The sequence below is a fragment of the Macrosteles quadrilineatus genome, unplaced genomic scaffold, assembly GCF_028750875.1.
Source record: "Macrosteles quadrilineatus isolate MER2022 unplaced genomic scaffold, UCM_ALF_1.0 Scaffold_3__2_contigs__length_128488019, whole genome shotgun sequence".
NCBI lineage: Eukaryota > Metazoa > Arthropoda > Insecta > Hemiptera > Cicadellidae > Macrosteles > Macrosteles quadrilineatus.
Window position 1 is genome coordinate 86,851,081 of NW_026542596.1, and position 23,621 is coordinate 86,874,701.

Genomic DNA, 23,621 nt, shown 5'->3' on the forward strand with positions numbered 1-23,621 from the left:
TTGCGCCAGTGAATAACCGTGCGTATGATATAAAAAAATCATATCAGGCTTCCGGTCTTCCTATTCTATGACAAACAATTTTAAAAGTAACTTTCGGTCCTTACATGGTATATACTTTGTGGCTGATTAAAATACCCCCTCCGCACATTTATTCCTTGGTTTTTTATATTTTTTTGTTAATAGTTTAATATGAATTAAAACCATATTCCAAATATATTATATGTACTTATTTTTTCTCCAACCTTCAATAATTATATAATCCTATAGATATATTTTGGTCTAAGACGAACCTTCAGTGCAATATCGGTTTTCATTTAAGCTATTAGTCATTCCAATCGGACGAGTTTCAAGCAAAGGCAAGGTGAACAACCTACATAAAAATTATTTTCTATAAAGTTTGTCTATGATTTAAAATCAATTGCTCCAGTATTGTTTATGTTTTTGACTCAAAATAACCGTTGAATTACAGTTTTTAATTTGATTGTTGAACTATTGATTGTTAGAATCAGCTAAGTTCAAAACTCTACTATATCAAGAAACAATATTAATAAATCAAAAATCATAAATTTGATCATTTCTAGGATATGATAATTATTTCGACACTGCCGAGCAGAATGGGTCTTTTAGTAAATTCATATTTTATTTCCCGTGCATCGCAGAGAAAATCTACACAAACCTTTTAGAAATATATTTTCCTGTATATGTGCGGAATCCCTATATAAATAAAACAGGCTCAAAAATAAGTACAAAAAATCTGTAAAAAAAAATAATACCTCCGCTGCAGCAAGCCTGCAGTCTATTAATAAGCAAATTCCCATTTACTTGAACTGATTTTCAATTAGGCCTAAAAATGCATTTTTAGCATTCAGTTTAGCGAGTAACTAAGTTTGCTGCTACAGGGAAACTAATAAAGTGTGTATTTTTAGAAAAATAATAATATCTCAGTATATAATAAATAAATTTGCCAAGTGTGATCAAAATATTTCCATAAACAAGCAACTACAACATTTTACAATATTCTTCATAAGAATAACATAGGAAATTTCAGATAATATTTTTATAAATTTTCTCTGTACAATAACTAATAATTGTACAAAAATACTTAGATATACTGAATTTTTTGTGTTTTAAGCTCTCTAAAGAGGTCTATAGGCAATTTGGGAAATTTTGTGTCTTGAGGGACAAAAATTAGAAAACCCAGATTTTTAGCGGAGCGGAGCTCTTATACGTCGACTCTTATAACAGTTAATAGTAAACAGTGATTAACAGTTAAATAACAGTCAACAGTTAACAGTTATATTAATTTTTTTAATCAACCCGTTTTATTAGCAATATGGATTGGTTTGTTAGTTCGGGGTTTAAAAGAACAGAACGACGTGTTTTAATGCGAACAAATTTGAAGTGTTTACATGGTAAGACATACAGCTTTTTAAATAATAGTATCTTAGTCGGTATTGTGTTTTTTATGCGATAGGCTTACTTGAAAAATATTGAATTTATAATATTAGAGTTCATTAAATAACTAAGTACTATGTACCTGTTGCTCCAAATCTAGCAATTGTCAAGTACCGTTGTTATAAAGGCGTTATTTAAAACTGCAGTAACTACAGTAAAAATTTTCGATTTTGATAAGTTAAAAAAACTCAAAGTTTGTATATTTGTATTAACAAGAATACCTTTTACTTAACTCAGGTAAATGCATCCTTTAACATTTAAAAGTCTATTCTTGAACTTCCCAAGAGTTATGTGTTCAATATGTAAGATAGTTTTTTTCAGTGCTGTTTGAAAGCTTATATTTTGGAATATCAGGTTTAATTTTTAATTGAATAATAGTTTTAATCTGTTGAATTACATGGATTATAAAAATTAAATATATATTTGAATTTAATGATTGTAGTAAGCTAAAGTAAAGGAACTTAATTTTAATTTAGCATGAAACATATTTTTTTCTGACATATCTTGTAGTTTTTTTTTTTATATTTAACTAGTTCATTTTTGTGTTTGAATGCAAGAAACAAATTTCTCTCGTGGCCATAGAAGGCCTAGTGGATAATAATTATTAATTCATCCAAATACACTATGAGCTATTTCAATGTATGTTCAATTAATTGGTCAAATGTCTAACGGCGTCTTAAAAATTTAGTCTCAAATGTAACATCTGTTATGATCTGGAACTAAGTTTATATTTGGCACTAACATGAAAAATTGTAATCGCAAAAGGTCGTTTTTATTTCCTCAGGCACAATGACTGACTTCTATTTAAGCTGAGAGCATGCAATGTTGGCTTAAACTAAAATTTATGTAACAGTGTCACTGAACTTTTTATAAAATCTCCTACATTGGAAAATGTCCTAACTGCATTTAGATTGCAAATATTTTTTTTCTTCTACCTGTTGCAGTATACAGAACCAACCTAATGTTATTTGGTTCAAACTACCTATATTTTAGTATTATTTTATTAATTTGTTAGATTTTTTAGTTTTATTACCCGGGTGGAGCCTGCGTGTATCATCTAGTTAGTGAAGATTAAACATGCATAATTTATAATGTATTTTATTATTTGCTTATTATTTATTGTAACATATACAATTATTTGTTTTCAAGCATGGTAGCGCCGATAAACCAAGTGGAGAAATCCTATTATGCGTTATAAGAAAACGTAAACAGATGGAGCGGGGTGGCAGGTAGTCGGGGTGACACGTTGTCGCGAGTGTACGAGGTGACTGTTTGTCGTAAACGGCAACGACAGATCGTCACCTGGGCCTAGAGTAGGTGACGGGTAGTCGGGGTGACACGTTGACGCAAGCGTGCGAGGTGACAGGCAGTCGTCTCTACACACGACAAACAATCACCTCCAGAGAAGAGGTGACAACTAGACGAGGTGACACCTAGACGGCATCGTTATATTTTTACGAGGTGACACGTTGTCGTCTGTGCCCAAAATACCGAGGTGATGGGTTGTCGGGGTGACACATAGACGGCGACCCGCCTGAAGTAATGAGTAAAACTGTTTTGGGCTAGAGCCTAACATCACAGGATATAAGAACATGTTTGTCAGGTTGTTGCTAAGGTTTGCTTTGCCGTAGGGCCCGCTACCTCTGGACCCCCAGCTGCTGGGAGAGAGAGCCATGCATTGTAGAGCCTACGCCAAGGCTCTGCACTACAAAGAGGAGGAGTTCCACAAGGCTCGCACCTCTCAGGTCCTGGAGGCTCTTATATCCATCAACAACAAGCTGCAACAGAAGGAGGCTGCTGAAGGTAGCTAATGCTAAGTTTAAACCCAATTTGTTCTGGATGAAGCCTCTCCTCACTACAAATCTCTTATCTCTAATCCATCAAATCTCAAGTAAATATTTAAATATAAAATTCAATATTCTAGATTCCAATTGAATCTTGAATCGTATACTTGTATTTCACTGTTGTCCTTTCTAAAATTATCTCCATAGTTTGTTTAAGGCAGTTGGTAGAAATGTCCAAGTCCTTTTAAAGATTGCAGAAAATAATCTTTAATGTGGCCGTGATTGAAAGAATTGAGATACAGTAAAATCTCACTAACTCGACAGTCAAAAGCTGATAGGGCGCATGTCTAGCTGGCTTTTGCGTTTCACTTTTCAAGTTTTAATTGTTGAATATTCTTCATTTCTTTGAAGATTTTACTCGATACCAAAAAGTACTCATGTAAGTAAAAAATTTATTTGTAAAAATTAATTTGTTATATTTATTAAAGCCCATTAAAAATTTCCTCTGGATAACTCGACAACCTCTGGGACCACAAATTGTCAAGTAAGTGAGGTTCTACTGTATTAATCAAGTTGATAATATGGCTTAATCTTATATCAAATCACAGACTTGAAATATGTATTTTAAGCATTGCATTTTCTTAAAAGGCAGAGAAAACACACTGTCCTTCCTTCATGCTTAGTTCCAGACAGAAACAAAAGTACGCATCCTAAATTACTATTAAAATCTTTCCCAGAAAAAGTCCTCCTTAGTCAAGATGGCAAATTTTATTTTCCTGCCAGGTCTGGTCGAGTATGTGATGTCCCACCAAGACGAGCACCTGAAGGTCCAGGAGAGGTGGTATGAGAAGCTGCACAACTGGGAGAAGGCTCTGCATGCGTATGAGGAGCGACTCACTGACAACCCCAATGACATAGAGCTGGTGCTGGGCCAGATGCGGTGTATGGAGGCTCTGGGAGATTGGTGAGGAAACGACATTATGTGTATGTTTGTTTGAATGACAATGACAAATCTTTAATCGTATGGAGCACTCTTGGACAGTATATCGTGTGCCTGGATAGGCGAAACATGTTGCGAGTCTAACTACCATGTTTACTTGTTGATGTGAAGGTATGTATTTTGAATATTAAAAAAATATCAACTAGTTTATCATTAGCAGTATTTTATGTCAGAGTCAAAAAGTCCCCAATATTTTAGTAATTCACAGATGTCCTCGAAATTTTTATAATCTCTGGTAAATAATTGAATTTTCACCGAGTAAATTATTGGACGCTAGGAAGACGAAGGAACGTAACTACATATGATAAGCCTATGTACTTATGCCCATTCGTCTTGCATGCCACAAATTGTCTAAACCACAAGATATTTAAAATATATTTTGCAGATTTTTTAAAGGGTACACATTTTTTTAGAATTGAACATAAATTCTTGTGCTGCTACTGATTTTATTTGACTCTTTGTTTTTGTGCAAAGTCTAAGAAATCACACCTTTTATCAGCTGATGATAGGGGTCTGCGGTGCACTGAAAAAGTCGGTACGGTACGGTTCTGGCTTAATTTCCGTCATCGTTTTGGAACAGCATTTTACGGGGTACAAATTCGGTTCGGTACAGCTTATTATAATAATAAATTACTTTCAATTTACCATAACTTTTATTCCTTTATGACTTTCCCCAATTCTATATCATCATTAAAATAATAGTTTTATGATAACTGTTAAAGTTTATTTAAATAAAAAAAAAAAAAATTTTTAATAATAAATAATAAATTTGTAATTTTTAAATTTATAATGAAAAAACCTTAATTTGTAAAACACCTACTGCCCACTCTGAAAGTTTGATTTGTGTTGAATGCATATACAAAATAAATTAATATCATTTCGGTCTTATTATGGAGCCATTCTAACATTATCTCTTAAAACCGAGAAACTGCCAAAGAATCCTTTTGTAAAGAGATTGAACGGTCGGTTTAGAAAGAGGCATCTCATGCAAGGCCAATGACCTTTGTTGTAGGGGTCAACTCCACAGTGTAGCCAGTGGTCACTGGACAGAGCTGACTGACACAGGTAGAGAGCGCATGTCTCGCATGGCCGCTGCAGCCAGCTGGGGTCTGTCCCAGTGGGACTCCATGGACCAGTACGTATCGTGTATCCCACGGGACACCACAGACGGAGCCTTCTACCGTGCAGTGCTGGCTGTACATCGGGAGCAGTACGCTACAGCTCAGCAGGTGCAATAATACATTTGTCAAATTTTTGATGGTTGATTATTCATTAGGTTTCCTTTTGTGTATCAACAGGCAATATTGTTACTTGCCATAAACATTTAAATCGATACAGCACAGCAGGGTAAACCGGCAAAAATAGTCAATCCAAACGATTTCCGAACAATGCAAGTATGTTGGAAATTGTGTCGATACCTAGTTAAGTAGTTTGTGTTTTTAGGTTTACTATATCCCAAAATGTACATGAGTTTAAAGGTCGATTAACACATATCAGTTCAGTCACAGTTCTGTTACAGTCCAGTCACAGTTTCGTCTCAGTTGCATCCACAATTCTTCAGTCAACTTTCCGTCAGTCTTCCGTCTCTAATATTTAAAGTGATGTTACAGTAAAAATTTTTAAATTAAAATCCTAAATTATATCATATTTTCATCGTCCATCTTGTTGATTGTTACAAACAGTACTCAAAATATAAACACAATCATTTAAATAACAAAAACACTATTTTCTAACCTCAAACACGTCCCTCAGGCGTCCGAACAATCCAAAAATATCTGTGGAAAGAAATCTGAAATTGACTGACAGATGCCGACAGAGCGACTGACCAACCTGCGACGGATGAGTGTAGATAACGCAATAGAAAATCCATTAAAGAATGTTTTGGTTGAGTGTGACGTGACACATGACTGATATGTTTGAACCAACCTTAAGGGATAAACTATGTTCAAGGCAAAACGAGAATCTATACTAAGGTTAGAAATGTTCTTTATCCCAATACAGGTAAGTACTGTCGTAGACTAACAGTCCTATCTTAGACGCATCCTCGCATGAGTTACAAGGTAAGAGACCAATATGACAGTGTAAAATTTATCACAATCTCACTATAAAATTTACTTGAAAAAGTTAGTTCTTTTTTATATGTGGTTCATAAAAAAAAAAAAAAAAAAAAAACTGCACTGGCACAAATCTATTTTATTATTGTGAATCCAAAGGAAAGTGTCAAAATTCATTGAAAAATTTGGTTAAACCAATCAATTATAAAATTTATGAAAGATGTGCTAACTTTTAGTTTTGCCTAAGCAAATGCATTAAAGTCAGTAAAAGAGGTAATAATATTGTTGCAGCTGATAGACTCAGCCAGGGACTTGTTGGACACAGAGCTGACAGCCATGGCCGGGGAGAGCTACCAGAGAGCGTACGGTGCCATGGTGTCAGTGCAGATGTTGGCAGAACTGGAGGAGGTGGTGCAGTACAAGCTGGTTCCAGAGAGACAACCAACTATCCGCAAGATGTGGTGGGACAGGCTTCAGGTATGTCAAACTTAGAAAAATGTTTGTGTAGCAGTATTTTTTTATCTAAATCTTTTTAGTAATCATGACATATGAAAAAAACAACTTTCTGAAATGAATCTTTCTGGTTCGTGGGCTTACCTGAACGGTAACAAGTCCACTCCGGCTCAAGAAACACTCTCAAGAAGATTTTTCACCGTACACAAAATTAGAATATTTCACTGTCATGGACATCAATTTCAACAAGGAAGGTTTGAGTTGGGGATAGTAATCTGAAGACTGTCAGAGCCACTCTGAAGACTTCATTTCAATTCAAACCTTCTTGGGTTGAAAATTATGTCAGTGGCAGTGAAATAGTCCAAATTTGTGAACGATACTACGTTTTTTTGTGCTCTTGTGCAAGAGTGGACTCTTTTCCTTCCAGGCAAGCCTGTTACCTTTAAATATCCCTAAAATATTTATACCATTGTACTTATGTCCTTATCCTGTTCAAACAATAGCTAAGATGACGTATTATATAGTCATACAAGTTTTAAGCCCTTTTGTTTTATTGCTTGGATTTTTAACACTCACTGTGAAAACAGATTTTCATTGAAGACAGTTCAGACAAGATTAGGTACTTTGATTCATTTAGTTTGTCTGTTTGCTTTTAATACATGTCCCCAATGATTTTATTTATGTCTATGTAAAATTATCAAAATTGTTGTACATTTTATTACAGGATGAAAAGTAATCAGCCTTAGACAAAGTATGGCTGTGAAGAATTTGATCCAGTGTATAATTTTCCAGTGTTATTACCTTTTTGTTTAGTTTGAGTGAATTCCTCATTGTTTGTTTGCTGCAGGGATGCCAAAGAGTGGTGGAAGATTGGCAGAGAATCATCCAAGTTCACACTCTTGTAGTCAGTCCTGAAGAAGACATGTTCACATGGCTCAAGTATGCGTCCTTGTGTCGCAAGGCGTCTCGGCTGGTATGTGATAGATAAGGAAGAAACTAATAGATTGCTCTACGAGTTTACACACATTTATTGGAGTGATAAGATCTTAGCTCTGTAAATTGTTACTGACTGTCAATCGAGATAATGTAAAGTTGTCAAATTTAATACATAATTCAGTATTTAATTTTTTTTACATCAAGAAACAATTATGTTGCATGAAAATGAATCTGGTAACCATGTAAAATTTCTAGAAAAAAAAAACATAAGGCATAGGACCTATAATAAATACATTAGGAGGTCATGTTTGGAAAACCTATTACTTCTGCATCTTGTGCACTTCCTAGCACTCATGCAACATTCGCTAATTTAAAAGAAAACTGTTGCTTTTTGTTTTAGTGCTAAAATTTTAAAAGGCTATTTGACTTTAGACAGGAAAAGGTGGTGGTGGAAACAAACTTATTGTGTAACTGTTGTTGGGTTCGTAAAAATCCGCCAACTACAAATTTACAAATTTATTTATTTAGTCAACATCAAATTTTACCAGTATGAACTTCAGACACTTAAAGATTCTTTTAAAAAGATTTAGTGCTGTTACATTTTCAAGCCAAAGTTCACACCGTAGGCAGTATAAATACTATTGCCCTAGTGTATGAAAATGTATTAAATAATTCATAAAAGGTAAGAAACGTAATATATGTTAAAATTGAATCAACTATTCTTTAATAACACTCACACAATAATAACTTTTATTTACTTTTTTATCATAACAAAACTAGATATATAACATATGATTTTATAAAACAGGTAATAAGTAAATTGGATGATGTTGTAACTCCAACACACCCTCTCAACATCATGCCTAGTAAAGTCCTAGGTAAAAGAGTGATCTTTTAAACACTTGCCCTAGAAGTGGCTTTGTTAAAAGGTCCGCTTGATTATTTTCACTTGGACAGTATTCCAGAAATACTTCGTTCTTACTTATCATTTCTCGGACGTAATGTTTTCGAATATCTAAATGTTTTATTCTAGCACTCATCTTTTCATTTTCAATAAACTTGATACAGCTCTGATTGTCTTCAAATATTACTGTAGGATTTTCATGGGGGAAGCCCATATCTTTCAACAATAGTCTTAACCATACTACTTCTTGAGTGGCTAAGCTTGCGGCCATGAATTCAGCTTCTGTTGAAGAAAGAGTGACATTGGTCTGTTTTTTGCTAATCCAGTTTATAGTGCTGTTTCCTAACTTGTACATCATTCCGCTGATTGATTTTCTATCTGCTAAATCACCCCCCCAATCAGCATCTACATAGCATGACAATTTCAATTCTTTTTCCACCCCTAATTTTAATTTCTTGTCAATGGTACTTTTCAGATATCTTATTATTCTCTTTACAGCATTCCAATCACTTTGGGTGGGTTTTTCAACTCTTCTAGCTAGAATTCCAACAGCTGACAAAATATCCGGTCTTGATGTCACTGCAAGATAAAGAAGTGATCCTATTGCCTTCCTGTACATTTTGTTATCTGGCAGATCTGGTGACATAGCTGTTGAGTTGATAAATCCAACTTCCATTGGTGTTCTTGCTGGTTTACTGTTTTCTAGTCCATGTTCAATTATGACTTTATTTATTTTTCTTCTTTGGTGAATGTAAAAGTCTCCATCCATCTTATCAATTTCAACTCCTAAGTAGTTGTGAACAATTCCTAAGTCTTTCATTTCAAAGCATTGTGTCAGTTTTTGAAATGTTTTCTTGACATTTTCAATTGATCCAACACACAAAATGTCATCAACATGAACCACTACATATGTATAATTTCCATCAGTATTACTCGTATATAAACAAGGGTCAGAATTGCTTTTTTCAAATCCCATGCTCATCATTATTGTATTCAGTGTTTCATTCCAGGCCCGAGCTGCTTGTTTTAGCCTATAAATTGATTTCTTCAATTTATAAACTTTATCTTCATTATCAGATTTCACAAAACCTTCGGCCTGTTGCATATATATTTCTTCTTCTAACTTTCCATTTAAAAAGGCTGTTTTTACATCAAAATGATGCACAGTCAGATCTTTTGTCGCTGCTATGGTTAGTAAAATTCTTACTGTTGTTGAATTAACAACAGGAGCAAATATTTCATCATAGTCTTCTCCATATTTCTGTGAGTAACCTTTGGCTACTAAACGTGCCTTATAGCGCTCAACCATACCGTCATCTCCATACTTTGCTTTAAATATCCATTTACATCCAACTGCTGTTTTCTGTGGAGGTAAATCTACAAGTTCCCATGTATCATTTTTTAATAAGGCTTCCATTTCTTCTTGAGCTGCTACAACCCATTGTTTTTTCTCAGGTTCAGACAATTTCTCCAATTGTTTCCAAGATTTTGGTTCAATCACATTTCCTTGAGCTATTAATGATAGTCTGTTAGGAGGAACACCTTTTGTTTTTCTTTCAGATTTTCTTACTTTCAAGTTAATATCATTGTTCTGATGATCATCTCCATTATTATCCTCATTAATCATATATGGCTCGTCATGTTCAATCTCTTCCATTTCATTTGACATATGTTCTTTAGTTTCATTTGTTGATGTTTGCCTATCATTAAGTACATTTTTCTCATCAGTACCTTTTGGTTGATCAACTTGAACACTTCTTTGATTTTCTTCGACCTTTTCATGTCTTTGGAGTAAACTGTCTACAGGCAATACCCTAAAGCTCGAATTAGTATGATTTGCATCGACATGTGGAAAGGAAGATGTGTCAAAAACTACATCTCGAGTTGTAATGATTTTCCTATCTTCGGGTAACCACATCCTCCAGCCCTTTGATACATCTGAGTAACCAACAAATATCCCTTCTTTTGCTCTTGATTGAAACTTGTCATTTGTCTTGTCTAGGATAAAACCTTTACAACCAAACTTTTTTAGATATGAAACATTTGGAATTTTCCTATACCATCTATGATATGGTAATACACCATCAATTGCATCTGATGGGCATCTATTCCTAACATGAGCTGCTGTTGCAACTGCTTCTGCCCAAAACGTTTGAGGAAGATTTGCTTCAATGAGCAAACATCTTGCCATGTCGTTTAATGTACGATTCATCCGTTCAGCCACTCCGTTTTGTTGAGGCGTTCCGCTACATGTTAATCTTCTCTGAATACCATTACAATTCAAAAATCCATCGAACTCTCTGTTAACATACTCTCCTCCATTGTCTGTTTGAAGATATTTAATTTTTCTTCCAGTAAAATTTTCTACTTTGTTCTTGTACTTTTTGAAAGAATCTAATGCATCACTTTTCTTCTTCAAAAAGTAAACTTCAACCCATCTTGAGCTATCATCAATAAAAGTAATGAAATATTGAGATTTTCCATGTGACTCAGTTTTCATTGGTCCACAGATGTCAGAGTGAATAATGTCCAACACTTCAGATGTTCTTTCACTTTTAGGAAAGGGTCTTTTTGTAAATTTTCCTTGAATACACACCTCACATTGTGGAATAAGCTCTTTTGTGTTCACTTTAATACCTTTAACCATATTTAAATTGATTATTCTTTTCAAGTCTCCAAAGTTCAAGTGTCCAAAATGTTGGTGCCAAGACAATAGACTTGATTTTTCACAGCTTATATTCATTTCTTCATTACTCTCTTGTACGTAATAAAGTCCATTTAACCTATTCGCATGGATCTTTGTCTGTCCATTCTGATCTATTATCAAAGCAGCATCTTTTTTAAACAAAACTTGATACCCATGGTCAGTAATTTTAGCTACAGACATTAGGTTTGTTCGAAGTTCTGGTACATACAAAGTGTCATACAAATTAACGCTTAGATTTGTACTCCCATTTAAAATGTTCATATTAACTGTTCCAACCCCTCTTGCATCAGTTGATGAATTGTTGGCAAGAGATATACTTCTTCCATTTGCAGGCTTGTACTTGGTAAATTTACTGTTCACATGAGTCATATGTGAAGTGCATCCACTGTCCAAACACCACTGTATATCTTTCATTGACAAGTTTCCAAAATAACTGTCATCTTGTACAGAAGAATTAAGTCCGACTTCTTCTAGTTTAGCAATCGCTACGTTTTGTTGATCTTTATTTGCTTTGGGACAAAATTTTGCTTTATGCCCGATCGCTTTACAAATAAAGCATCGAAACGGAAAATCAACTGATTCCGTTCTATTTCTATAAGAGTCTTTTGAAAATCTTCCTGGTTGAAATCTAACTTTGTTCTGAAATTTTCCTAGCAGAGCTTCACTACTCTCTTTCTTACCATGTTCTTTTCTCGCTTCCCACTCTTCTACAATTTTTATTTTTAAAGTTTCAGGAGAAGGTAGTGCATCTCTAGTTTCAATAGCAATTCTAAAGTTTTCAAATTCATCTGACAGGGAATACAAAAGAATAATTGTCAAAAGATCCTCATTAATATCGATTTCCATTCCTTTTAATTTGTCCACTACATCAAAAAACATATTCATGTAATCTCTGACATCATAATCAGGTGTCAGTTTTGCCAAAATTAGCTTCTTTAACAAAAAGGCTTTCCTTGCTGGTCCACTGGAATCATAAATGCCTTTTAATTTTTCCCATATCTCTGCTGAAGTGTTACATCCTTTCACTTGCTTTAATTCGCTTGGGCTGATAGAGAGGATTATATCTGCCTTTGCCTTTGCATCAGTGATTAGCCAAGCAGTCATTCTTTCACCTTCTTCTAGAGGCATTTTAATGGTTCCTAACACATACCCAAGTAAATCATTTTTAACTAAAATTGCTTCCATCTGCATTTTCCATGTGTCATAATTATTTCTGTTCAAAAGTTCAATGTGATTACTCATATTTCTTTCCATATTCCTCCCTTAATTAAGTCTCATAATCTGTTAAAATTGAATCAACTATTCTTTAATAACACTCACACAATAATAACTTTTATTTACTTTTTTATCATAACAAAACTAGATATATAACATATGATTTTATAAAACAGGTAATAAGTAAATTGGATGATGTTGTAACTCCAACAATATATTCTAGATGCTGTCGCACAAAACGCTTGTGATGCTGCTGGGTGTGGATCCCTCTCTAAACCCAGACGAGCCTCTGCCAGTACATCATCCTCAGGTCACCTTCGCCTACACCAAGCACATGTGGATGGCCGGCCAGAAGGAGAAGGCCTACAAGTATGTTGATCTTTGAAATCATTTGACAGTTCGCTGGCTGAATAAGAGACAGCCAAAAATAGTGAAATTGCTAACAATAATATATTATGTTACTAGTCTGGAAAGTAGGATTGCCAGACGATACCTTTAACATATTTGGACAAAAATTACATTTATTTGCTATTCTACCCCTAATTCCAACAATAAAAAACCTCCTAAATAATTACACACCGACTTAAGGATTTAACTACCACTATGCACAACTTCTCTAAGATGTTATGTTTTTGTTTATTACTACTCAATGCCAATATAATCAGACCCCTATGGTAATCCCACACTCAACTTCATTTAACGACCACACTTGTCCGATGAACACCTATTTTCTGGACTAGGAAGGTAATATACTATTACCAGACACCAGCTGATTATAGATTAAGCAGACGACAAACTGCTGCTTTTTGGAAGTAAATACATGCGTGGAAAGTTAATTAAAACAGTGTAGTGTGGCAAAAGGATATTATAGAAGAGTAGTTGGATGACAGCATTGGTTTCAATCTATATAAATAAAATTAGAGTTTTGTCTGAACATTGCTCAGAATTATGTATTTTTAGGTTATTTTTACGTCTTATACATTAAATAAGCGGAAACGAGTCTTATCTCAATTTCTGTCTGTCTGTCTTTCCCTTTGTCTGTAACACTCAAGATGGCATTTTACGCTATCTTCTCCTGGAAAACGAGAGTACCTATCAAGATCCAAGTAATTTTAATGTATTCACTGGATTGGCGAGATTGTCTTTAGCCATTAAAATATGGCCTCACTACTTTGTAAATAATATTACGAACGTTCAAAAATGTAGTTTTGTGAGATTTATGTCAAGTTTTCGTCCAATTTTTATTGCATAATCATCTATGAAATAACGAACAGCTGTTCGGATTAAGATTATTTTTCCTAGCTGTCACTGATATGTTTACAAATGTTGTTTACAAATACCGCAACCTTTTTCAATCACGTTTTGAATGCAAATCCCAACCAAGTGGGATTAAAAACGTTTTTCTTACATAACGGATTTAATTAATCGAAAGTGCAATAATATAGTTTAATAGTGTAACCGTAAATGAAATTAAATAACTAGGCATCATCCAGTTCAGGAACCAGAGATTCTTTGTGTATAAATTATTGTTCTTGAGTTTTGATAACCAGAAAGACGACATTGAATCAGTGTTGTATACGGCTGGGAAACTTAAATGTAATAATGATTGTCGCCAATAGCTTAGAAACATGATTTCCACTCATTGACGGCACTTCAATGGCGGTTGTGTAAAGTGTAAAGTAAAAATTCACAACTGCAGTGGGTGATTGTAACAGAGGTTTACGGATGATGCTAAACTCGCTTTTCTAATGTGTTATTTTCTGTTCCTACCATTGACTATATATATATATAGTGAATAGTACCTACTCACCGTGTGATGCAATCGCTGGACCATACAGCCAATAGGCCCATAGCCCATCTCTTGGGTACGTACGCCTACTTAATTATTCATAACAACCTTTTCGACGACGATCCTTGATACCGGTACTTTTCCCTAGAATACACGGCCTACCTACTTAAGAAATAAAATTACAAACGTCCAAAAACCCAACGTTGTGTGATTTTTGTCACATTTCCTTCTAATGTTAATAGATAGCCTATACCAATAATTGTTTAGAGAATACGTAATCTATTAAATAACAATTTTTTTTTTCAAACTGACACCGATAAGTTTACATTAAGAGTTGTTTACAAATAAAGCAATTAATGGGAAATAACTTTGATTGCTGTTTTAAAACGTTTTACGAGAAAATCCAAAACCAAGAGATCAATAAACTCGGGACTTGATTAACTCATATAATTGGTCAGCTGTGCTATAGTTCTCAACTATGAACGTTGGTTTTTGGTACCGGTTCTATTCCTTAGAACCGTTGGTACTGTTGGTAGCAGCAAGAATCATTTTTAAGTACCAACACATCACTGTACTTTACAAATTAGTTATCGTTGGTGTTGCACCTTATTTATTATTACAGGCGTATTCAATTTAATTGATGTCTTAACTGTACAGTTTTTGCTTTTTCTTTCTTGATTCCAAAATGTTTGTTTATGCTAAGAAAACGATAACGCATTTTAGTAAAACATTTATTCAGCAAACCATCATTAATTGTTTAAACGCTTTACGTTGTTTATGTATCAATAGTTCGTGGCCTATTTTGGTATTTTTTTTTATAAATTACCAATCTAAATCGTCTATAGTATTCATTTCATATAGTAAGCCGTCATTTCGGGTCATCATCGGTCCAAGCAAATATAAATTGTTAAGATGAAATTTGATGACATTAACAAAGATTTCAGATACTAATTTTATAAGTACTTTGTTATGCTTAAAGCGTAGCAAATTCCCTAATTAAGTTCTGTATTTTTGTGTGTATGTCGGTAACGCATTAATGTCCTTATTTCTCAGTGTTTCACGGAAAGGACAAAAGCACCTTTATAATGAAAATGTCAACCCGAATAAAGTGTTAAATTGTGAGGTTGAGGTAGTACCTTAAATACTTTTAACCATTGTGGAAGGTAACTTTCAATTATAGGCCTACATTAGGGCTATGTCTCATAGATCTATAAAGCATTTTTTAGTTTAATCATTGGATTTAACATATGGACCAACACGACCCAGGTTACATTTAATTTCGAAGCATTTGTTATGGCTTGAAACTGTCAGATACTGTATTTGCGAAGGTTTATATATAATAGTTTTACCAGCATATCTGAAAATATGCAAACCAACTTCTGTTCTTAATAAGAAGGTTTCAACTGACTACAATAAGATCCCCGTGCGTAGAACGGGCACACAGCTAGTAAAGTTATATAAGCCTACCAGTTCACTACAGCATGGTTGACAAAATATGAAACGGTGTTTCAGTTGATCTAAGATATTTTGTGGTTATTGCAGCCAGTTGCATGAGTTTGTCCAAAAGTACTTGGAACTTCCAGTCAAGACGACGTCAGGATCAGCCGATGACGGAAAGCAACTGGAAATGCGACGGAGATTACTTGCCAGGTATGGTATTCAAACTTTTCACTGTATAGTGTATGATCTCTTGTTTTGTCTCAGGATGGAATCATTTAAAAAAGTTATGAAGGTAAAAATTGTAGTTCCAATTCAAATACTTTTTAGATTTCCCCTTGAGTTTGTACCCTCAGGAGTCATGTTGGTTGCTGGGATAAAAAATTCTGCTAATTCTACTTCCATTCCATTTATATTAATTAATACTCTTGTTTAATCCAAGAATAGGGGATGAAGTTTGATGTGGTATTTAAAGCATATCTAAAAAAAATTGTCAACTTGATTGGTTGTAGCTTGCCTGGATATTGTGTTATCGTTCCTCACACTTCCTCTGTGTGCCTATGAGTATGTTTACTTGCCGTAGATGCTACCTCAAGCTAGGCCAATGGCAGGAGAGTCTGCAGGGTCTCAATGAGAAGTCTGTCCGCGCCGTGCTGCAGTATTACGAGGCGGCCACGGAGCACGACCCCGACTGGTACAAGGCTTGGCACTCGTGGGCGTACATGAACTTTGAGACGGTTCTCTTCTACAAGTGTCCACCCACTAATCAAGCCCAAGGTGGGGACGCCAGGACAAACGCGGTAAGATTGCCATTATGGTGCCTAATGGTCAATAAAATAACTTTTCTTATATCTGTATGAAATATAATGTCAAAAATAGCACAGTAAAAGCCCGCTAATCTGGCGTCTGATGGTTTGGCAATTTTAATAATCCAGTATTGAGCTATGGGTCTAGAAGAACTTTTTGAATACTGTTTTATGCTATATTGGCGTGTTCGGTGAATTCAGGAGCGGAGTTGTCGTTAAAATAATGTAGCACTCAATACTGTAAAATTGTAGAGCGTTTTATTTTAATATATTTTATTTTTCACATTTTATAGTACGGTCGTACTGCTAAATTAAGAGACATTACAATAAAACAGAGTTAATGAACCTCCGACTCTAAAATTAGAGGTATTTACGCTAGTCTCGCTTTACTGGCTGTCCAGAATGGATTAGCGAAAGGCTACTGTAAAATCTCAGTTTTCCTGTGCTAAACAGCTTGTTTAGCCTCTAAACAACAGTCTTTGTAAAATAATATGCCTAATCAAAAGACCAATTTAAAGCCTATCATATACAATTCAAAATTAAACAGGTGAAATTGTTTTCCCTACAGGTCAACACCCAGTACATCACCCAGTTCACAGTTCCGGCTGTGGAAGGTTTTTTCCGCTCTATCTCTCTGTCTCACGGCAGTTCTCTACAAGACACCTTGCGACTGTTAACCCTCTGGTTTGACTACGGACAGTGGCTGGAGGTGTACGAAGCCATAGTTGAGGGCCTTCGCACTATTGAGATAGACACTTGGCTTCAGGTATGAATAAACAGTCTGTTGGAATTTAGAAGCATTTGCGTATGAGTCAATTCAATTTATTTATTTACGGCAAAAATCATTATACAACAAATACTTCAAGGTAAATAAACATGTCTCAAGCAGCACATTAAAATGGTTTAATCACAATGCTTTCAAGACATTAACAGGTACACTAAAACAGGGTGGTAAAACATGTTTTTGTCTCAATAAAGTACAGACAAATAAAACAATAAAACATATATAGGTAAATAAAACATATGTTTACTGTTTAGTAACACTTAAAAAATATATTTACTCCTATACTGTTAACTCACAAGACGGTATATATATAAACAAGCTGTTATACCCGTGCTTCGCCACAGTGGGATTACGTGAAAGATAATAGTACTGTTCTTTAGATCTGCTGTATGAAATAGTTACATGTCAATTATTTACTTTTGAAGCAAAACACTTATTTTATATCCTAAAAAAGTGAATTTATTTGTAAGAAAGTGCAGTAACATTCATTCCTTTAGACTCTTTTACTGCTCGGCTTTAGCTTATTATATCAATTACAAAGAGAACTATGAGAAAAATTCTACCAAACTTGTACAACCTTTCTTTAATCAAACATAACTCTCTAACCAAATAACTCACACATTTCCACAATGAAAATAAAGGACCACCAAAACCCCATTGAAGTAAAATTTACCCTTTACAAAATGTATGGACAGCACCAGGACACAAACTTAGGACATCACTGCCCAAGATTCCTAGTCTGTCTCGCTACTGACTGGGCAACCATGATTGGAGGTTTTCTGATATAAAGTTAATATGCAACTTGTGTGACTGTACAGGTTATTCCCCAGCTGATAGCCAGGATAGATACTCCGCGTACATTAGTGAGTCGGCTGATCCACCACCTGCTGATGGACATTGGTAAGCACCACCCTCAGGCGCTGGTCTATCCCCTGACTGTGGCGAGCAAGTCAGCTAGCCTGGCCAGGCGCAACGCTGCCAACAAGATACTCAAGAGTATGTGCGAACATAGCCAAGCCCTGGTACAACAGGCTGTTATGGTGAGTACAGTAAAAAGTGAACGCTCAGAATAGTTTTTAAAAATTGTACGGTGACTCAGACGAGGGCGTAGAAGACAATTAGACCAGTTAAGCTTTGGATGTTGCTAAAGCTCTTCCTACCTCAAGTTCCTAGAACTTTAAACACTTAATTTCCTTCCCTGCAATGACTAGATAAAATTGTTTGCATCAATGTTGGCTATGTTTGTTAACACATGGCTTTTTAGGTTAGCTAAGAAAGCAAATAGACCAGTAAAGGTAGCTATTTGTGGTTTAGCTGTGGCTAAGGCTTGTCTTATCCCGAATTTCTAGACTTAATGACACTTTATCACTTAATTATCTTCCCTGCATTGACTTAATAAAAATATCAGCACTGATGGTAAGGTATGGTAATTTGATGTGTGATTTATCTTGATAATAACATTTCCTTTAGTTGGTGGCCAAGATTTTTTTCTTTAAAGTTGTAGCTACATTGATATAACTTCTTACAAAAAAAGTGTGAGTTCCATACTGCTGAAATTGAAAGTCATTATAATATTGAAGACCTGCATTAACTTGTGTTGTGTTTTTTATTAACATATGTACAATTGTTACTAATTTATTGGTTATACCATGTAACAATTGAACGAGCTCAGTGCTATCGTTGTGATAAGCTGATCAGAGTAGCCATCTTATGGATAGAGCTATGGCATGAAGGTCTAGAGGGATGTCAAGGGAATGTTTGACAAACTGTACATTGTGTTGTAGGTTAGTGAGGAGCTGACCGAAGTGGCTATCACGTGGCCCAAGCCATGGCATGTAGTGGCAGAGGAAGTATTCCTGATCCCTTTCCTGTCTACCGTGGAATCCATCAAGGTTCTGTTCTGGGTCCTCTCCTTTTCCTCATCCTCATAAACTACTTTACCTTCTTCCACTTCATGTCTACTGCTGATGACCTATCATTATTTTCGCTGATGACACTATCTGGTTGTTAGTGGTGGGAATCTCAACAATGCTAAAAAAAGGATAGAGTTGGGATTTTATGAGGCAGCCAAGTGGTCTTCCACGCAAGTGGGTTATCACTGAATGTTAATAACATCCAAGAAATGTTTTTTTTTCTTGATTAAATATAGATTTAAGTAATGACAGTAGCACTAAGGTAGATTTGCTGGGCTTAACCCTTGACCCTATGTTGCCTTGGGATGATCTTGTCAATAAGGTTTTTAAGAAATTAGCCAGGACCTTCCGTCTACTTAGAAAATTAAAACTAAATTCTGACTGTATGTTAAAGGCGTTTTATTTTGTCATTTTTCAACAGCCACATTGCTAATGGGATATACTGTGGGGCCATTCACATTATGTTAAGAGAGTCCTAATTCAATATTAAAAGCTCTCAGGATTCTAGCTGGCGTAGGTCCCTTGGAGCACTGTAAGTTTTTGTTCAATGAATTCCAGATCCTCACAGTTACAATTTGTATATTCTGAAATGCCTCTGTAGTATTAAGGCAAATATAAGTGGTGAACAAACTGTATGCCCAAGGAATCAATCCATTTTCATGATACTAGAAATATTTCAAATCTAGATGTCCCTAGAAGAAGGGTATCAAAGTCTCTAAACTGCTGCCCAGTAACTGGTTTAAATATGTTTAACAGCCTACCAGCAGCCTGAGAACGCTTTCAGAAAAACCTTTCCAGCAGGGAATCAAGTATTGCTTGTTGAACAACCCTGCTATTCTGTGCAGAAGTTTTAAAACATTGTAAAAGCTTTCATTAACTTGTACTATTGTCTTGGACTAATGTCTGGTTGTGTTTAACTGCCATATAAATGATTTTGATTTCTGTTTTAAAGGTCTAGAGGAAGCCAGCAGACTGTACTTTGGTGAGAGGAACGTTAAGGGAATGTTTGACAAACTGTACATTGTGTTGTGGGTTAGTGAGAAGCTGATCAGAGTGGCCATCTTGTGGCACGAGCTGTGGCATTTAGGTCTAGAGGAGGCCAGCAGACTGTACTTTGGTGAGAGGAACGTTAAGGGAATGTTTGACAAACTGTACATTGTGTTGTAGGTTAGTGACAAGCTGATCAGAGTGGCCATCTTGTGGCACGAGCTGTGGCATTTAGGTCTAGAGGAGGCCAGCAGACTGTACTTTGGTGAGAGGAACGTTAAGGGAATGTTTGACAAACTGTACATTGTGTTGTGGGTTAGTGACAAGCTGATCAGAGTGGCCATCTTGTGGCACGAGCTGTGGCATTTAGGTCTAGAGGAGGCCAGCAGACTGTACTTTGGTGAGAGGAACGTTAAGGGAATGTTTGACAAACTGTACATTGTGTTGTAGGTTAGTGACGAGCTGATCAGAGTGGCCATCTTGTGGCACGAGCTGTGGCATTTAGGTCTAGAGGAGGCCAGCAGACTGTACTTTGGTGAGAGGAACGTTAAGGGAATGTTTGACAAACTGTACATTGTGTTGTAGGTTAGTGACGAGCTGATCAGAGTGGCCATCTTGTGGCACGAGCTGTGGCATGAAGGTCTAGAGGAGGCCAGCAGACTGTACTTTGGTGAGAGGAACGTTAAGGGAATGTTTGACAAACTGTACATTGTGTTGTAGGTTAGTGACGAGCTGATCAGAGTGGCCATCTTGTGGCACGAGCTGTGGCATGAAGGTCTAGAGGAGGCCAGCAGACTGTACTTTGGTGAGAGGAACGTTAAGGGAATGTTTGACAAACTGTACATTGTGTTGTGGGTTAGTGACAAGCTGATCAGAGTGGCCATCTTGTGGCACGAGCTGTGGCGTTTAGGTCTAGAGGAGGCCAGCAGACTGTACTTTGGTTAGAGGAATGTCAAGGGAATGTTTGACAAACTGTACATTGTGTTGTAGGTTAGTGACAAGCTAATCAGAGTGGCCATCTTGTGGCACGAGCTGTGGCGTTTAGGTCTAGAGGAGGCCAGCAGACTGTACTTTGGTTAGAGGAATGTCAAGGGAATGTTTGACAAACTGTACATTGTGTTGTAGGTTAGTGACGAGCTGATCAGAGTGGCCATCTTGTGGCATGAGCTGTGGCATGAAGGTCTAGAGGAGGCCAGCAGACTGTACTTTGGTTAGAGGAATGTCAAGGGAATGTTTGACAAACTGTACATTGTGTTGTAGGTTAGTGACGAGCTGATCAGAGTGGCCATCTTGTGGCACGAACTGTGGCATGAAGATCTAGAGGAGGCCAGCAGACTGTACTTTGGTGAGAGGAATGTCAAGGGAATGTTTGACAAACTGTACATTGTGTTGTAGGTTAGTGACGAGCTGATCAGAGTGGCCATCTTGTGGCATGAGCTGTGGCATGAAGGTCTAGAGGAGGCTAGCAGACTGTACTTTGGTGAGAGGAATGTCAAGGGAATGTTTGACAAACTGTACATTGTGTTGTAGGTTAGTGACGAGCTGATCAGAGTGGCCATCTTGTGGCACGAGCTGTGTCGTTTAGGTCTAGAGGAGGCCAGCAGACTGTACTTTGGTTAGAGGAACGTTAAGGGAATGTTTGACAAACTGTACATTGTGTTGTAGGTTAGTGACGAGCTGATCAGAGTGGCCATCTTGTGGCATGAGCTGTGGCATGAAGGTCTAGAGGAGGCCAGCAGACTGTACTTTGGTTAGAGGAATGTCAAGGGAATGTTTGACAAACTGTACATTGTGTTGTAGGTTAGTGACGAGCTGATCAGAGTGGCCATATTGTGGCACGAACTGTGGCATGAAGATCTAGAGGAGGCAAGCAGACTGTACTTTGGTGAGAGGAATGTCAAGGGAATGTTTGACAAACTGTACATTGTGTTGTAGGTTAGTGACGAGCTGATCAGAGTGGCCATCTTGTGGCACGAACTGTGGCATGAAGGTCTAGAGGAGGCTAGCAGACTGTACTTTGGTGAGAGGAATGTCAAGGGAATGTTTGACAAACTGTACATTGTGTTGTAGGTTAGTGACGAGCTGATCAGAGTGGCCATCTTGTGGCACGAGCTGTGGCATGAAGGTCTAGAGGAGGCCAGCAGAATGTACTTTGGTTAGAGGAATGTCAAGGGAATGTTTGACAAACTGTACATTGTGTTGTAGGTTAGTGACAAGCTAATCAGAGTGGCCATCTTGTGGCACGAGCTGTGGCATGAAGGTCTAGAGGAGGCCAGCAGACTGTACTTTGGTTAGAGGAATGTCAAGGGAATGTTTGGCAAACTGTACATTGTGTTGTAGGTTAGTGACAAGCTAATCAGAGTGGCCATCTTGTGGCACGAGCTGTGGCGTTTAGGTCTAGAGGAGGCCAGCAGACTGTACTTTGGTGAGAGGAATGTCAAGACAATGTTTGACAAACTGTACATTGTGTTGTAGGTTAGTGACGAGCTGATCAGAGTGGCCATCTTGTGGCATGAGCTGTGGCGTTTAGGTCTAGAGGAGGCCAGCAGACTGTACTTTGGTGAGAGGAATGTCAAGGGAATGTTTGACAAACTGTACATTGTGTTGTAGGTTAGTGACAAGCTAATCAGAGTGGCCATCTTGTGGCACGAGCTGTGGTGTTTAGGTCTAGAGGAGGCCAGCAGACTGTACTTTGGTGAGAGGAATGTCAAGACAATGTTTGACAAACTGTACATTGTGTTGGTTAGTGACGAGCTGATCAGAGTGGCCATCTTGTGGCACGAGCTGTGGCATGAAGGTCTAGAGGAGGCCAGCAGACTGTACTTTGGTGAGAGGAATATCAAGGGAATGTTTGACAAACTGTACATTGTGTTGTAGGTTAGTGACGAGCTGATCAGAGTGGCCATCTTGTGGCACGAGCTGTGGCATGAAGGTCTAGAGGAGGCCAGCAGACTGTACTTTGGTGAGAGGAATGTCAAGGGAATGTTTGACACTCTGGAGCCACTTCATGTCATGCTGGATCGTGGACCACAGACTCTGAAAGAAACGTCTTTCAATCAGGTTTGTAATTTGTGTTGGTGTACTGTATTTTATAAAGTTACTAGCTGTACCTGCGGGCTTTGCCCCGTTTAACTTAATAAGTATTTGCATGGCTCAATCACGTCCTGGTTGAAGTTTGTTCGCTACGCTCGCTTGCCTTCAGGCTCAGAAAACATATTACTATAACCCAGAATGCCAACTGCATGGTAAAAAGCATTAAGTGTTTTGAGAAAGCTTTGCCTGTCAATTCGTAGGCAGCGCCACCAGCGTTGCCATGCTGAGTGCTACGCTAACTCGCCTCCAGGTTGAAGTTCGTTCGCTACGCTCACTCACCTTTTGGTTGCAAATTAGCTGTTGT

General features: G+C 36.8%; 1 protein-coding gene across 1 annotated transcript in view; it reads left to right on the forward strand.

Moving 5' to 3' along the window:
* LOC128991174 (serine/threonine-protein kinase mTOR-like) overlaps positions 1-23,621 on the forward strand; it is a 79,448-nt gene that overhangs the window by 35,386 nt on the left and 20,441 nt on the right. Inside the window, exons 24-34 of the mRNA XM_054413954.1 lie at positions 3,087-3,258; positions 4,023-4,203; positions 5,252-5,468; positions 6,585-6,770; positions 7,594-7,719; positions 12,732-12,877; positions 15,840-15,947; positions 16,318-16,534; positions 17,109-17,306; positions 18,143-18,364; positions 23,102-23,284. Coding sequence (XP_054269929.1) covers positions 3,087-3,258; positions 4,023-4,203; positions 5,252-5,468; positions 6,585-6,770; positions 7,594-7,719; positions 12,732-12,877; positions 15,840-15,947; positions 16,318-16,534; positions 17,109-17,306; positions 18,143-18,364; positions 23,102-23,284 — 1,956 coding nt within the window. The remainder of the gene's footprint in view (positions 1-3,086; positions 3,259-4,022; positions 4,204-5,251; positions 5,469-6,584; positions 6,771-7,593; positions 7,720-12,731; positions 12,878-15,839; positions 15,948-16,317; positions 16,535-17,108; positions 17,307-18,142; positions 18,365-23,101; positions 23,285-23,621) is intronic.